The sequence below is a fragment of the Gadus macrocephalus genome, chromosome 22 (genome assembly GCF_031168955.1).
Source record: "Gadus macrocephalus chromosome 22, ASM3116895v1".
NCBI classification, from domain to species: domain Eukaryota; kingdom Metazoa; phylum Chordata; class Actinopteri; order Gadiformes; family Gadidae; genus Gadus; species Gadus macrocephalus.
This window is the reverse complement of record NC_082403.1, coordinates 12,559,890-12,577,184: the sequence shown is the minus strand read 5'-3', so window position 1 is coordinate 12,577,184 and position 17,295 is coordinate 12,559,890. Positions and strand designations below refer to the sequence as shown.

Genomic DNA, 17,295 nt, shown 5'->3' with positions numbered 1-17,295 from the left:
CACACACACACACACACACACACACACACACACTCATCACCAGGACGCTATCAGAACAGCTGTTAAAATAGCAGCAGCAACATCTTCTGAAAAAGGTTCCATGTTGGGACAACCTTAGCAGGTCATGTCCTGCATGGCTCCTAAGTCCTAAGGACAGAAAAAGGCAAGCTTCTTGCCTTTTTCCCCATACTAAACGTCAGGGATCTGCTGATCCAAAGCAAAGCACTTTTATCTGAATCTAAATCAACGCACCCCGAGCAATGGTTTCACGACAACAACTCACACACGCACTCCATAGCAATTTGCTGCTTAATATCCTATGATAAACAGCACTGTTTGTTCTGGATGCTCTGCAATGTGTGGCTGGTCTGTTCTCTCACCCTCCCGTTTATTTATCCCCAGAAGATTATTTTTAGGTTGCTTAGCAACGTCTTGAGATGGCTGGTGTTTAGGATTGAGTAAAAAGTGTGCTTGCGTGTATTCATCTGTGTGTGTTTGTGTGTGCGCGTGTGCATGTTTGTGTATGTGTGCATTTGTCTTGCCTTTGTATTCAAAAACATAAAAAATAATGGCATGACATAAAATGTGTACATGGCACAATAGATCTATTTCGTACATTTGTTTTAGTCCCAATCTTTACTTCGAAGGGGAAAATGACCACACAATTATTTAAAACAAGTTCTGCCTCATATAATAAATGCTGTTGAATGTTTCTAATAGTGGACTCAGGCTAAATTAAGGCAATTATACCTTGCCTTTATCAGTAAAAGCAGACTATAGATGCCAGAGAAGTAGAAAACATCAGGGAGACAGCATTTTAATAGAAGTCTTTCATGCACCATTCGACCCAGGTTCAAAGAATAAAGTTCTTGATCTCACACAATGAAACACTCAAGTGTCAAATGTTACATTTCTTGTTTGCTAATGTATTGAATCTATAAAGCACTTACACATTGGAAATACAAAATGTACATTAATATTTTCCAATGTAGCCTATGTTGCTCAAATCATTGACAGTGTGCCCATAGGCATATCGAGCAATCTATTTATCTTGCATTGATAATCAAATAGCAGATAGAACAACTGAAAATGACTTTCAGGAAAGCTTCACACATATTCAGCGTCCTGATTTGAGCATTTTGCTTACATAAGATTATGATTTGTCAATCAATATAAGGTGTGAGTTTGAATGCGAGCCTGCGTGCGCGCGTATTGGTATGCGCACACGCGTAATAACTACAACCCCTGTAATATATGCTTCATTTTGATCTCATCATAATGTATCGGTATTCATTGGATAAACATATGCTTGTATTCTGTATTCCTCGTCAATACATGAGAGACCCAGTGAAGTTATTGTGTGGTGGTATTTCTGTCACTGCAGCTCGCTGGAACCCCCCCTCCCCTCCCCTCCCCTTCCCTTCCGAGCGCAGATTATTGGACCAAACCATTGCCGCAGTAAGACTCAACACCTGTCACATCAGTAATATTTTCGCAAATAATCGGATGTAATAAAAATCACTTTTGTTAACTCTATTCTATAGTGGGCTTATGTTCAATAGTGTGCTCCCGGAAATCGCGCTTTAGTGCATCTCCTCATAGGAGGAGCTGCCAAATACCCCCGACCCCCCCTTTTGTGCGATTCATTGGCAGCATCACTCGTTGCCTGCAATGGCGCTGTAGCGGGGCAGACCATGGGCAGACCCTGGCTAGTGTGTCAAGATGTTTAGAAAGGGCGACTCTGGTCTGGGCTGTTTACCATCCTGGGATGGGATATCATTGTCAAATCCATCTAGGAGTTAAGTATGCATGCATTTCAGTGGACTACTGTGTGTTTGTTTATTCGCACCACGAAGCTGCAGCAATACATGTAAGTCAATCGTTTTTATACATTGTAGCAGCATCATTGTGAATGATTTTAGAAACTTATGCATTTTCCCCCTAATATAAGAGAAAGCGCTGTCATTTGGTATTTTGCTGTGATAGAAGGCGACGTCGCATTCAACGGAATATGGCTTAGTGTTGTTCACTGAGGAAAACAACCTGAGCTCCTCATGACAATAATATGCGCTGTGGTTGGATGTGCGGCTCTCCTTATAATCTGTTCCGAGGCTGCTTTCACTCATTTAAACCTTCCGTGTTATTCCTCTCTTCTTAAAGTTGTAACTGTGCATGCATTGTCCACCCAAAGAACACGAACCATTAAGTAAATATTGATGCATAGATTCATCCCCATAGATTTCGCCTCCCTTTATCGTTCCAACTTATTTAGCGGTGATAACGGAGAGCCACCCCAGCCTATGTGCAACTGATGCTGCTGTGTTTCTGCTGCACTCATCAACGGTTTCACCAAAACCTATCCAGGCCTGTAGACTGTTGGGGAGTATATTGTTTATTGATGCATTATAGCTTAACTTGCGAATCATAACCAATCTTCGCCTATTATGATATCAACATGCATAATAAGAAGTTGCTCTTATTAACTTTTTTCATGAATGTTCATTTTATTCTTTTTACCATTTTAATAACAAGTACAACATGCTTGTGGCATTAGCTCTGGTTGCGTTTGTTCTGACGCTCATGGGGGGGGGGGGGGGGCGACTGGTTTGTTTTGGTGATGGAGGGCAAAAGCTCATCTCCTTATGTATACTGACAGAAATATTAATGAAAGTAGGGTAGGGTCATTGGTCATTACCACATCTGAAGAAAGAGGTATGCTATTACACCTCTGGGAAAATCCATTGGTCAATAATAGGAAGGATGTTTATTGGCCAACAGTGGACTTCCACAGGACAACATCTAAGGATTATGCTGTGTTTTCAATCCAGCCTTAGATCTGGAAAATGACAAAACAGCAGGACGCTCCCTTCATTCATTTATTAAAGCAGTATTGATTATTGACGTGAACAACACCTGCTAACGGGACCTCATCAGAGAGAGCTTCAGACCAAGGCTTGCTATAATTTAGTACTTGCCTTCTTAAAGTGTTCACTGATCCATAATGATTGTGTCTTTCTTTTGGAATTTGTATCTGTGTAATAATCACAGTTTGGCCTTTGCAGTGAGAGTTGCTTTTACCTTTCCGTTTCTATATTTTTAAGTGGCTCTCTCCAATACGAGGAGAGTCTAACGACAGTTCCTTATTACCATGTTTTTTGCATACAGTTTCTTTTATCTGCACTGCATCTCGCTAACATCTCTCTTTATTTCCCTCAGGATTGAACGGGACCCAATGGAAGCCGAGCGCCACTGGGATTAGATTTGCCAGTACCGCAGTAGGTCACGCCAGACAACTTACTTCCATGTTCTAATCAGGCCACTGCTATGTTGAAATCCCCTCTGGCTCTCAAGGCGACATCATGCTGAAGACAGAGGCTTCCGGGGAGAGGACCACCCTGCGGAGTGCCTCTCCCCATCGCAACGCCTACCGCGCCGAGTTCCAGGCCCTTAAGAAGGCCTTCGACCAGCCCCTCATTGACGGCGGCTCCAAGCCCAAGGGCCCCGAGCGGCCCAAGCAGCCCAGGGGCCGACAGTATGGCGCCCACGTCAGCCGCATCAAGGACATGTTCATGCAGATGGGCACCGAGCCCCCCGGGGCTAAGACCCGGGACGAGCTCTCTCCGCAGAAGACGGCCAAGCCCAGCAACTCCGTCAACAAGGCCGACGGCTTGGTGCTGAAGCTCCAGCACTCGCTGTCGGCCGAGCGGATCGGCGCCGCGGGAGCCAAGTTCTCCGAGGCCAGGATGCGGTTCGAGCAGCAGTCCCGCGACCAGTCGCAATCACCCGTCTACCCCCACGGGCGGGACAAGAGGGGGTCCCACGAGCACCTGGACGACTGGCGGGGCAGCAGATCCAACCGAGGCAGTACGGACTCGTTGGACTCCCTGTGCTCCCGGGCGGAGGCGTCCTCGCCCACCGTCAGCCAGCTCAGCGCCGTCTTTGAAAACGCAGACCAACAGTCGGACCGACAGGGCGCGCACCACCGAGGCGTCAGCAGGCGGGCCCTCTACTCCCCGGACGGGAACCACCGGGGCCACGGAGGGGACCTCAGCGAGGACGACTCCCGCCAGTCCCCCGTCCGCGGTTCCCAGCGTCACCGGACAGGGGGCAAGCTCCCCGCGTCCGCGTCCGCCGAGGACCTCCTCTGCCCGAGTCCTCAGGCGGAGCCCGTCACAGGGTCCCCGCAGAGGTCGGCCGCGCTCGGCCAGGCTGCAGACGGCCCCGGCGACAGAGGGCGAGGCGCGTCGGCCGCACAGACCAACGGAGGTCAGGTCAACGGATCGTGCGGTGAGGAGGACAAAGATTCCGGAAGGAAAAACCTGGAGGAAGACATCCTGTCCAATTCTTTAGCGAATGCGCTTGACGCAGAGGACCGCTGGGACTCTGGGGCCCCGGTGAAGGACGGCCCGGACGCTCCCGGAGGAGAGAAGGTCCGAGACGGCGGCAAAGAGCCAGCGGACGGCCGCGACGAGGACTACGCGGGGAACGAGCGTATCATTTTTAACGCAGACGGAGACGCCTGCTACCAGGGCTGGGGGGAGAGCTGCACGGACCCGGAGGACGACTTCTACGGAGACGACGACGACGACACCATCTACGACCCGGGTGCTGAGCTCACGGAGATCCCCGGTCTGCCGGAAGAAAACCAGGAAGACGTCCCTCCGAAGAGGAAGATCTGCTTCAGCACGGCTCCTATGACGGTGAGTTGTGTAACCGAGGGCAGATGACACACTGACTAAAGTCCCTTTGAGAGAGTATGAGGAACAAGATACAATAATCTTGGCTGAATCTGTTCCTTATAGTCAACATAAAGAGTACAAAAACCACCATCATCTTGCAATGACTATAAGCTGGCGGAAATCTAACGTAAAGAAAAGTACTCCATAACCCGTGAACTAGTTAGCTAGTGTTAGCATGCTTACCAACCATGCTCTGGTAAGACAAGCAGCTAACACTTGAGCCACCTGTCTTATCTTGCTGCTGAAGCAGAGGGGCTTTTATTGTGCGAGTTTGAGGCAGAGCTTGAGGTCACTGCATTGCCCTCTGGAAAACTGGCATGTGAATTGGAAGAACATCTGTGCATGTGTGCATGAGTCACGAAGACTCCGCACCCCACGCACTTTTCACACTACCAACATGTGATGATCCCGTTCTGCCATCACTCACTATACTTGTGCAGCGATAGAAACATGGGCTTATACAATCTGATGATTTGAGCTTAGATCATGCCAACAAATTTAGCATATATATCGACAAATTATACTCTTAGAATAATAGTTGTGTCTTGTGTTGATTTGATATAGCTAAAACACAATTTAAACCTCCATCTCCATGGATATTTCCCTACATAAAGACCAAATAATTGCAGTATTTGGACAGCCTCTCTCAAGAGAACCATTGTTAATGATAACAATGCAGCCATGATGTCCTGATCAATCCCCCCCCAGAATATTATGTGTTTTGTTGGAGGTCATTCGTTTCACAATAGGGTTTAGAGCTGCGGGACATGTCTGGGGATTAAAGACCCATTATGTAATCCATTGCACGATCTACCTTGGTTTGGAATAACTAAGCTTAACTTCCTCAATGTATACTTGATGTTGGTATGCATGTGTATGTGCTTATGTGTCCGTGCTAACCCCAGACATGGCAGTAGACATGAAGTGTTATGCGATGGATTAAGTTCTGACAAGCATGCCACGGGTTAGGGATCAATCCTCTTAGCATGCTGTATTGAAACAGAACAATTAGCCCAGTTATTCAGAAGTAAATATGACAAGCTAGCTCGCTAATCTCCCAGTGGAAACTATGTTTACGTCTTTGGTTATGGGTGTCTTTCTCTCTCTCTCTTGCTTTCTTCCTCTTCCTATTCTCATTTCTCTCTTTCGCTTTTCCCCTCTGTTTCACTCTCTCTAACACGATCTATGCATGGATTGCTTAGAGAAACAAATATACCCGTCGTCGCACAATTTAAGCAATAACATTGGTACACACCCACATGCCCGCACGCACGCACGCACGCACGCACGCACGCACGCACGCACGCCACGCACGCACGCATGCACGCACGCACGCACGCACGCACAGATACACACAGATACACACAGATATACACAGATATACACAGATACACACAGATACACACAGACAATATCACACTTTATCCATCAAATAACAACCTCGAGCGTCACTAATTGCAACAATACCGGCATTTTTTAAGGATGATCTATGGCTACACCCTGCATTCTGTACCTTTTTTATGTTTTGAACAACAACGTTTGAACGCGGTTAAGCCTTTGTGCAGAATGGGGCTTGTCTACTAGGCTAAGAGAGTCTGAGTGCTAACACTCTCATTATGTGAATATGGAACACAGTGGAGCACACCGCTTGTGGTCCAATTATAGGTCGGTCAGGCTGGTGGATGCTGGCTCCTCCCTCTTTTGTCTGTTGTCTTTTCCAGGGGGGGGGGGCGGAGAATACTGGGTAGTGGGTATGCAGTCTTCTGTGTTCTCTCCAAAAAAAAACATGATGCCCATTAATCATATGGAAATGAAATTCAAAAGAGGCTGCTTTACCCCTACGCAGCATCTCCTTATACAAGGACACACACAACCATGTGCTCACACGCACACACACACACACACACACACACGTTCACACGCACGCACGCTCATTTAAATGCAGGCCCACGTCCATGGTTCCACATTACATACGTCCCTCCCACCTGCCTGCAGCACACGCCCTCTGTCGCCACGCGGGCTAACAACCAGCAGCCTGTCTTTTGTTTGGCCTCTGCTGAAACAGACAAAGCCCTTCCTCTCTCTTTCTGCGGGCTGACCGCGCACGGGACTGACTTGACCCCCCGCTAATCTTTGACTTAACTTGACTCCCCCCCGCCCTCCTCCCTCCTCCTCTCCCCCCCCCCCTCCCCTATTCCTCTTAGTGTAATATTTCTCTGTGTGGCTCCCGTAAAGCCGATAAAATCATATCAACATACGGCTTTGAAAGCGTAATTAATTTAGAGATCTTAGTGGCACACGGCCAGATGTCGGCGTTCCTGCTGTGGGCGTCGTGTTCTGGTTCCCCCTGATCCACGGCCAGTGGTCACCGGCCACACGATGAAGCACATCGCTGTGGTGCGTCCCATCTGTTCATTTTACTTTCTACAGTAACAAAACATATGCTATTTCTGAATACTCTATTAATGCATTATTAATACCATATTATTATTTGTAGTAGGAGCAGTAGGAGTAGAATCACAACACCCGTCCTATTGGTTGACCGCTGACCTATGGAAAGTGTATCAGTTTCCTTGTTCAGCCAAGCAATGTGCCAGCCCCCTCCGACCCTCCTTCATTGCTGTCTGCAGCGTTGTCATCCATGACCTGTTGTGCACCGTTGTTTACACTTGATCCTGGCCCGGCAGAGTGCAGGTTCGTTGTGCCTGAAGTGGATTGCAGTAGGCCCCAGCCGCTCAGATGATCACCTGCCATCCCAGGCGTCTCCTCTCAGGCTCCTCATATGACTCTGGGTCTTGTGAGACTTTATACTTAGTAATAGCACGAGTAAAATGCACTGCCCGTGGTTACAAAATGTCCTTCTGATATGGAGCTGGGACGCCCGAGGGCTTTGACACGAGAGGCTGCAACAGGATCTCTGCTGTTCGTCTTTCAGAACTTATTTTAATGTCAGGGCTCCAAACCATGAAAGTCATTCAGGCTCTCTGTATGGAGTGAATGCCTTTAGAGGGAGCACATCGTGATTTTTGTACATGTGAGGAGATTGACCGATATCAAGATCTCTGTGAACACTCTCTTTCAACTCTCAATATTGTATGTCTATGTCTGGATATATGCAGTATTATCAAATTTTTTTAAAAAACGGGAGGTTTTGTCCGTTTATAATCAGCAGAGAGCAGACTACATTAACGAGAGTTTTTGAGTTTGAATCTATTTAAATTGTACTGTTCCGTTCTGTGCTCATGGGGCTTTAGACAAACACGTTTGTGGGATTCTTCCACTGGTTTAAGACGTTATCTGGATTATGTATTGTTCTTATGATTTACGACTTTAGAATTAAATATCGGCACTAAAGCGTAAAGACATGCATAAACTTGAATTCTATAGGACTTTTGAGTGAAGGACCCTCTAGGTCTTGGTGGTTTAGCTCCTAGTAATCAAAGGATGTAAGTTTATCATAAGAGGATGTGAGGTCGTTATTGGAACATTGGCTGAAACTCAGATTTCCGCATCTCTGCAGATTACTGGGCCAAAAGCAACACGTGTAGGGACTCATTGTAAATCTGACCCAAATCATCCAATCCTCATCTAAATAAAGAACTGTGCGATCACTTCATCCCACGTCTTCACATATATGGAAGACGTGGGTATTCATTTGGGTTTTAATAAATGACGGCAGCTCTTCTTGTGAGGATGTAAAGTCACTATTTTATCTATGCTATCTCAAATTTGCCAACATTGCTTATGTCTTGCTGCCTTAATGGAAACGTCTGTAACGTTATAATTTGCTCAGATGAGATGGTGCATAGCCAGGAACTTTGCAGACGGACTCGAAGGGATTATTGTATTTGGGTGCAGTCCGTTCTTCTGACTACTGAATGCGGTTTAGTAGCCAGGGTATGATGTTCCCACACATGTTGGCAGAGGGTCCCGTCTATATATTTGTAACTGAAAGTTTCATATATGATAAGCATGACAAATCCTAGTTTTGAAGATGTATCCTTATGCTTCATGGCTTTCTTTCACCTCGCTACAACATGTATTATTGGCAGTTCTATCTTTGAGCTGGTCAAATATGAAAAGAACCCGATATTTAACTCCATTTGGCTCTAAATGATGTTGCAGTACATTAGGACATTACTAAAAGTATTCATGGGCGTTTTTTTGGTGAGCAGTCTCAACTTGCCAAACACAATTACAGCTGGTAAAAGGTGTCTCTTGAACATCACACCATTTTCCTAGATCCATACATCTTCACAGCCCAACCTCAATCTCTCTCTCTCTCTCTCTCTCTCTCTCTCTCTCTCTCTCTCTCTCTCTCTCTCTCTCTCTCTCTCTCTCTCTCTCTCTCTCTCTCTCTCTCTCTCTCTCTCTCTCTCTCTCTCTCTCTCTCTCTCTCTCTCTCTCTCAGCCTTTGACGCCGCCCCCTGTTTCCACTGTTTTCCTCCTCCTTCCTCTTCTTTTGTGTGTGTGTGAGTGTGTGTGTTGATGTGTGTGAGTGTTCATGTGTCTCCTCAGTGAAGCCATTCTCTGAGAAGCCGTCCGTTTCCTCATTATGGTTTCCCTGGCCTCTCCTAATTGGACAGAGGAGAACAGAGTTTGATGAGGACATTAATAAAGAAGCTACTGTGTAATTGAGCCCACCGACACGTTTTGATAAAACCACCAATGTTTTACCTGGGAAAAGATAATCGATGGATTCAGTGTAGGGAGCAGGGGCTAAAACATTACACAAATATTATATATCTGTTTTTATTTGGATCATATATATATTAGGCAGCCTGACTCAAAGGATGGCGTCATCCTATTTTATAAATTGACTACTGTCTACCGGCAATATCCAGCGCTGCCCCCCAGATCCCAAACCCTATTTCGCCATGGTACTCCAGAACGCAACAAAGTCAACTATCGCCTGATTGCCAGCGTTGAGGACATCCGTGCTGCGTGACTGTGTGTGTGTATGTATGTGTGTGTGTGTGTGTGTGTGTGTGTGTGTGTGTGTGTGTGTGTGTGTGACAGAGCTTGGTTTTGAGTCTCTTCATCATTAATGCATCGATGTTTTTGTTTTCTGTTTCTCTGACATGCGATCCTCTCAGGGGGATTTATTTTTAATGCGCCCCGTGAAAGGCGAGACAGGTCTAGTGGTGTCCCAGTACGGCCAGTAGGCCACCAAAACAGTGGGCAGCGTTGTCGTCATCCGTCGCCTTTGTGACCCGTTTGCACGCTTGTCTCGAACTTCATTACTACAAACCCCCCCTCACGCACAGCATATCAACAGGGACCTCTCGAGATGATTGCTACAGCTTTGGAGCGCTGATGCAATATGTACCTAGATTGTGTCATGTTAAAATTCTGTAAATATTGCGATTTGATATTACGATTTCTTTGTGCGATTTTATCTTTAGTTCAGGTCACCGCATAGGTTTAATGTTTGGGTTCGAGCTCTAGAAGCCCGTCAGTGTTTTTTAATTAACGTACAGAACAGGTGATTACATTATAGCGACCTCTGTAGGTTGGTACCATTATTTGCTTCCACTAAGATAACTGACGCTTCATGCCATAAAAACAAATATATATATATATGCTTTTTTGTCAACCTGGTGATGAAGTATTGTGGAAGCAACAAATTGCATGCTCAGATGAATAATTCTTTTCACCCCTATTCGTAATAGCCTTTTGGCTGACTCATAATATTGCCAGAAGTATACCAAATGGATTTCAACTCTATGGTAGTGGTGAAAGGCTCACAATGTGGGGATATTTGTCTTGTGTAACTCCATTCTACAACTAGAAACAGTTGTTGGACTTGTGTTATTCCTGACAATTGGACGTGTGTTATTCCTGGAGTGTTTTTTCAAATGGATTTTTACAGAACAAGGCTTTCAGTTGCTGGACAGGTCATTGTTGTATCTTTGTTCAGAGAAAATATTGTCCTGAGTTAAACATTATTGTACATATGTACACAAATGGCAGTTGGTAAAGATATCTTCCATCCGATGTTGAAACTACAGACACACTCTTTCATTGATTTGGGGCCACAGTGCACACAGTCTGTGTGTGGGGCACACAGTCTTCCAATGGTGTTATCGTTACACTACGCAGAGAGTCGATTAGAACCACAGAACGTGGCACCTCATAACGCTGCTCTCCACACTGTATCACCGTCCCAACAGCCTGATGAAGTATGAAGCAAAGTCACTGAGCATTAAAGAGTGATTCGCATGCAAGACACAGCCGTCAGCATAACCAGTTTGAATCCTCATTTCCAAATCCAACCTCCCCTACTGTGGCCCTGACACAATAGGAGCCACGGGTGGCTGTCCTTGAGTTACATTGGTTTAGCAACTCTTGGCTCCATCTCTGTTTTTTCGCTGGGGGAGCTTCCTGCTTTCACTTCCCGTATTCCCAGTTGTTCTCTCTATTTCGGGCTAACCAATGGGTCTTGTTCATGGTGGTCCGGGCACTTACTGTCTCCTGCCAGATACTGTTGGGACGGTTTTCACACAACGTTATATTCAGAGACGGGAGTATGGAAGCATGAATACTTTGTTACTGTCCTTGAGTTTATTTTACAGGTATCTGTACTTAACTGATTATAATTTTTTCTGACAGCCTTTAACTTTTACTCCCTACATTTAAACACAAATATCGGTACTTTCTACTCCTTACATTTTTGGAGTAGAGAGTAAAAAGGACGGGAATTATCGCTAATTATTTTATTTCGCATCATCCTACGCCTTCCCACCAAAAAGACCAATTTCTGTTCAATTTTTTTTGAAGATAGAATGGTTAAACTTTGAATTATAATGCTCAAACTTGTGTTTGAGCATTATAAAGACCGAAGTTGTATATGAAATGCGTCACACACCGTTATTGAATTATATTTCTTTACTTTTACAAGTCTAGCTTATGCATACTGTATATAGTACATACGTCACTGAACAATACGATCCCTGATTTCACCCTTGTTTTCTCTATGTTTCTTATAGTAATGGTCATAGATGTTTGTGTTAATGTCCCTCCCTGTGTTCATATTTCCTTGCCTGTTTGTTTGAGTTGATTGGATGATGATGATTTGTGTGCTTGCTTAATGTATGGGTGTGACCCAACTGATGGCCTTGCCAGGTGGCAGAACATCTTGCCAGGTGTTTTAAAAATCAATAGTGTACCACACCTTTCTGGCCTGTTCCTGCTCAATCAAAAGTGTTGTGTGTTCATGTGAGTTTTGTCTTCCTACGTTTTGTTCAGTTTAATGTAAAATAAATTACTTCTGCGTTCAAAACCAGATTGGATGGTTTTTGTGGCAATCTGAGTAGGGAGGGGACAACTTCCATGCTACTGGCTGGTTCCCCTAGGCCTAGGCCATAACACTTATTAGATTCTCAATGTATCTTATATATCTCAAATTCTGTGAATGTCCTGGCCATCCTGTCTGAAATGAGGAACGAGAGTCCTTTTTTCACCTTGTCTTCTTGTTTGTATTTCTAAGCGTCACTCCGCTCATATTCAACCATCATACACAGGGTTTCATATATTTCCTTCCCAGCACCAGGAACTTTCTCATCAAATGAGCAACCAGACCTCTCCCACTTCAGTCGGTCGGCTGCCATGGCGATCACCTCTGACCGCCATGGCAACTCAACTTCTCTGGCCGCCATGGTGAGCAATGTCTCTGGCGCCATAACAACGCAATGTCTCTGGCTGCCATGACGACCAATGTCTCTTGCCACCACGACGTGTGTGTGTGTGTGTGTGTGTGTGTGTGTGTGTGTGTGTGTGTGTGTGTGTGTGTGTGTGTGTGTGTGTGTGTGTGTGTGTGTGTGTTTGTGTTTGTGTGCCAGGCTCTGTTAAATCCACTGCTGGCTTAGCTGGGCTTGTGCCACAGGGGTGGGCAATCCATCTCCGTCTGGACGGCGGTGGTCTCTGCGACGTCGCAGGTCCTCTTCTTAATGTCATCAGTGGTGGGTGGCTGCACACGGGCTGGGCCAGCCTGGCCAATTTGCCCCCTCTACTCCAAACCCGCCGTCTATGCCCCCCCAACAGTAATTTCTCTATTTAATGTGATCGTATTGGCTGTTGACTGCGCTTGCCATAGCCCCAGTGTCTCTGGTTGAGTGGTGTGTGTGTGTCTGTGTTTGTGTGTTGGTGAGTGTGTGTGTGTGTGTGTGTGTGTATTTGTGTGTGTGTGATTCAGCCTTTCTCTACAAGGTTGTTGCCTCTCCCGCACCCTGCTTTAATGCCAACCTCTCTTTCTCTCCCTCTCTCTCGGTCTCCCTCTCACTCTCTTTAATTTACTCTCTATTTTATCACCCTGCTCATTACAACCTCGTTCGCCCTCTCTGCTGCTCTCTCCACGTTGTGTCCTCTGCTGCTCCTCTCCGCGGCCCCCACAGGCACCCAGCGCCGCCCAGCCGGGTGCACTACAGTAAGCAAACGCTGAGAGAGAGAGAGAGAGAGAGAGACGAGCAGTACGCAAATGAGGCTTCACTTGATCCCGGTGAAGCCTTTCTTACCCTAGCAGCAGCAGCAGCAGCAGCAGCAGCAGCAATAGTTGGCCATGCTTTGTTGAGAACCTAAGGGTCTCTCCTTGTCTCCAGACGTCTCCGTCTGTCACAACGCAAAACCCAATGCCCACTCTCCGAATACAGGAAGTGACAACACATGATACACCCTGTCTGCCGATCCAGCAGCCGGTTCCTCTAAAAGACAAAGCGTGGGTTGGGTTTTTGACCGCTGCCAAAAATAGTAAACCCAAATGCATGCAGTATTTAGTCAACAATGATGAACTCCCCTTCCCCCCCCACACAGATAAATGATGGATATCCCTAGAGACAGAAAGACAGAGATACAGACTGGGAGCCAAAGAAAGCCAGAGAGAGAGATAGGGAGAGAAAGTCATTCGATGCCCTGATTAAGTCTGTGCGTGTGTGTTTGTGTTTGCACGTGTGTGTGTGTGTGTGTGTGTGTGTGTGTGTGTGTGTGTGTGTGTGTGTGTGTGTGTGTGTGTGTGTGTGTGTGTGTGTGTGTGTGTGTGTGTGTGTGTTAGTGGAAAGTGGTGAAGTTGGTATTGAAATACTACCGAAATACAAGCTGCAATGTGTGTGTTTGTGTCCCTGTGTGCGTGCGTGTGTGTGCTCTAACCCTCGTTTACACTCTTCCTAATGAATAGGATGTGGTTCCCCCTACACTGCCAGAGCTTTCTGACGGCCTGGATTGAGCATGCTTGGTCCAGCACCCCAGTCGATAAATCACATCAAGAGAGCTATTCAGTTAGATGGCCCTGCATCTTATGTCATCGGATGTTGACCGTGAAACTCAACCCTCTGTCGGATAGACAGATGGGTAGACAACATCGACAGACAGACAACATCCATCGCTGCGCTGACGGAGCTCCACACATTGTTGTCGTCTTGGGTTCACTGGCTCTCAGTGTACCGTGTATACCGTGTCCGTTACGTCATGGTACACGTCGTTGTGCCGCCGTCCACATGTATGTTGCATTGTGTTTTATCCTCAAATTGCAGCGCTCGTTTAAACGAAACGCGGTCAGATGGACAGCCGTGATTCATGGTTACGTACGCATGTTTTGATGGAGTGTGTGACGCTGTGCTCCGGTGAGTGCATTCATGGGTCAACCCCCGATCAGGTGATGGCCCATTACTGTCAGGGTCAGGGTCTGGTGGTGCAGCCCAACCCCCCCCTGGAGCTCTGAGCTGGAGCTCTCTCTCCCCCAAAAGGTTGGACCTCTGATCATCACGCAATGTGGCGTCCTCTGGTTGCCTGTCTAGAGAGAGAGATGTACCGTCTGTCTGTCTGTCTGTCTGTCTGTCTGTCTGTCTGTCTGTCTGTCTGTCTGTCTGTCTGTCTGTCTGTCTGTCTGTCTGTCTCTGTCTCTGTCTCTGTCTCTGTCTCTGTCTGTGTCTGTGTCTGTGTCTGTCTGTCTGTCTGTCTGTCTGTCTGTCTGTCTGTCTGTCTGTCTGTCTGTCTGTCTGTCTGTCTGTCTGTCTGTCTGTCTGTCTGTCTGTCTGTCTGTCTGTCTGTCTGTCTGTCTGTCTGTCTCTCCTGTTCTCCATTTTCTCTGACACACTCTCATTTCTCCTTTCCTTTTCTTTTTTTCATTCCCCATTGCAGCCGCATACTGTTCCAGTGTCGCTTTGTGTGCTGCCTCGCTTGCCCTCCTTCTCTCTCTCTCTCTCTCTCTCTACTCCCTCCCTCTTCCACTGGGTGTCTACGCTCCCTGCCCTTTCTTATCTCTCCATGACCCCCTCCACCTCCTTCACCTCCCTTTTTATTCAATCTCCTGCTTTAATGCATTCGTGTCATCGCCCTCCACCTTTCTACCACACTAATTTTCCTTTTATCTCCATCCCTCTCTCCATCCCTCTCTCTTTCACCCTCTGTCTATGTCTCTGTCTCTCTCTCTCTCGCTGTGTCCCAGAACAGGGTGCACATGCTAATGTACCCGTGCAGCTAGTTGTTATGGAGAGGCTGAGAGAAGCCATTACGGTGCGGAGTGGCTGCCAATGGCCTGGGACCTTCAGGACCGCCCAGAGTGCTGGTCTTAGCATTTGTTGACAGTGTGCAAGTGTATGGTGTGCGGGTGTTGGTGTGTGTGTGTCTCTCTCTCTCTCTCTCTCTCTCTCTCTCTCTCTCTCTCTCTCGCTCTCTCTCTCTCTCTCTCTCTCTCTCTCTCTCTCTCTCTCTCTCTCTCTCTCTCTGTCTCTGTCTCTGTCTCTGTCTCTGTCTCTGTCTCTCTCTCTCTCTCTCTCTCTCTCTCCTTCTCTCTCTCTCGCTCTCTCTCCCTCTTTGGGTGTGTCAGACTTGAGCAGTTTACTGCAGTAACTGTCTGAGTACATGTGTGTCCGTCAGCACCCACTTGATACATGGCGGTACACTATCGTGTTTTTTACCTCTGCTGATCAGCTGATGATGTTGGGTGGTGGATGTGTCCCACTGTCCCATACCCAGGTTCATAGTGGGTCACCGATGTAGGGCTGGATTGACTGCCAGAGTGCCATACAGCCCTTCTCTTCATGCTTAACATCGTTTTTCATGTATAAATGTCTCTACCTGTGACCAGTCCAGCAAACTGTACAGAGAGACGTAAAAACATGCCAGCGTTGGTTATTAGATGGCTTCGAATGATTGTTGATGATGAGATCGGTCAAGGACGAAGCGGACGCAGGACCGAGGAACGATGCCGTCCAATGCTACGGTGTCATTGGGTTTATTACTATTATTGATTGCGGCTATATATTTTAGACAGGATAGTTTACTATGTGTTTCTACCAATTAAAGACCAAAAAGCATCATGTCTAATTAATTCTCAATATATACATTCACACTCTAATTCTATAAATTAATCTTAACCATAACTTGTTTAAAACGTATATGCTGGCCTTTGACCCATTTTGTTGTTGGCTGCCCTAAACATATCAAAATATCGGTTCTTAATACCTTTGTATTTGGCCTCAGGCTACCCCGGGCTCATTGTCTACATCACGTATAGATTGGATTTCCTCCAGTAGTATCCGGTGTGGGTTACAGTGGGGGGAGGAAGGTTATTGTGGTGCAGCACACATGACTTTATTTGTCATGGGACATAGAGAGTACACAAACGAGGCCAGGCCTTGTGTATCTATGAGGGGAGGCTCTCCCTCAGGCTAAATACTAAATTTAACTCTGCAAACATTTTTTGCAGAGACTTAAACCCGAGGTGTGCACGCTGATGTATTTGACTACTTATGAAGAGAAGCTACGCGGACGCAGTGCATCCGTGTACTGTACTTTCATACTGTAAGACACTTTGCAATCCATTCTGTACGTGTGGTACACCTCTGGATGCTTTGTTTTGCTAGCACCTCTCTCCCCCTGCCTGTCCCCTCCCACTGCCTGCCAGTCAGCCGAGCTGTCACCTGACCACTCGCTCTACAGACATCCAGCTACACATGAGGGGGGGGGCTCACAGATGGGCTCGCAGGCAGCAAAGTAAAGGCCGCTCAGATACAAGACATCAGCAGCACCCTGCCAGCCAGTCAGTCAGTCAGTCAGTCGGTCAATCCTGACTCATGACTATAGGATGCGACTCCATATGAGGAGGTACGGGGGAGGATCCTTATGCAGACACCCACCGTGCGGTCGATGCCACTGAGCTCGGGATGGTAATGAATGATGTCTATGAATAACAGCCGGGGAGGCTGGAGCGTCTGGAGCAGGCTGGTTCAGTCTGGTGGGGGTTATTCTATGCATGTCTGTGTCACTGTCGTGTCATACAAGGAACCGACCTGCAGACAGATGGGCTGGTGGGGGGAGGGGGGTGGGGGGGTGGGGGGGAGGGGTGGAGGGGGGAGGGGGGAGGGGGGGAGGGGCGTGGCTGAGCAATGCGCCCGTCGCATCACCTGCGCAGCACAGCGTGGCCCGCGAGCCGCCGCCGCCGCCGCACCAGACGCACTGCATCAGCATGCAGGTCTGGTGTGGCCAGAGTCTGGCACACCGGAGCGCTGCATGATGCAAGAGCAGCGCAGTCCTGTGTGTGTGTGTGTGTGTGTGTGTGCGT

General features: G+C 47.1%; 1 protein-coding gene across 8 annotated transcripts in view; it reads left to right on the top strand.

Moving 5' to 3' along the window:
* Positions 1-17,295, top strand: part of ppp1r9a (protein phosphatase 1, regulatory subunit 9A) — a 47,869-nt gene that overhangs the window by 1,788 nt on the left and 28,786 nt on the right. For 3 of the 8 annotated variants that reach the window (XM_060043413.1, XM_060043415.1, XM_060043417.1), the window contains exons 1-2: positions 1,538-1,870; positions 3,217-4,700. In XM_060043413.1, coding sequence (XP_059899396.1) covers positions 3,360-4,700 — 1,341 coding nt within the window. In that variant the 5' untranslated portion in view covers positions 1,538-1,870; positions 3,217-3,359. Of the gene's footprint in view, positions 1-1,384; positions 1,459-1,534; positions 1,871-3,216; positions 4,701-17,295 lie in introns of those variants that run through there. The other 5 variants (XM_060043416.1, XM_060043414.1, XM_060043412.1 and 2 more) reach the window with 4 other exon arrangements.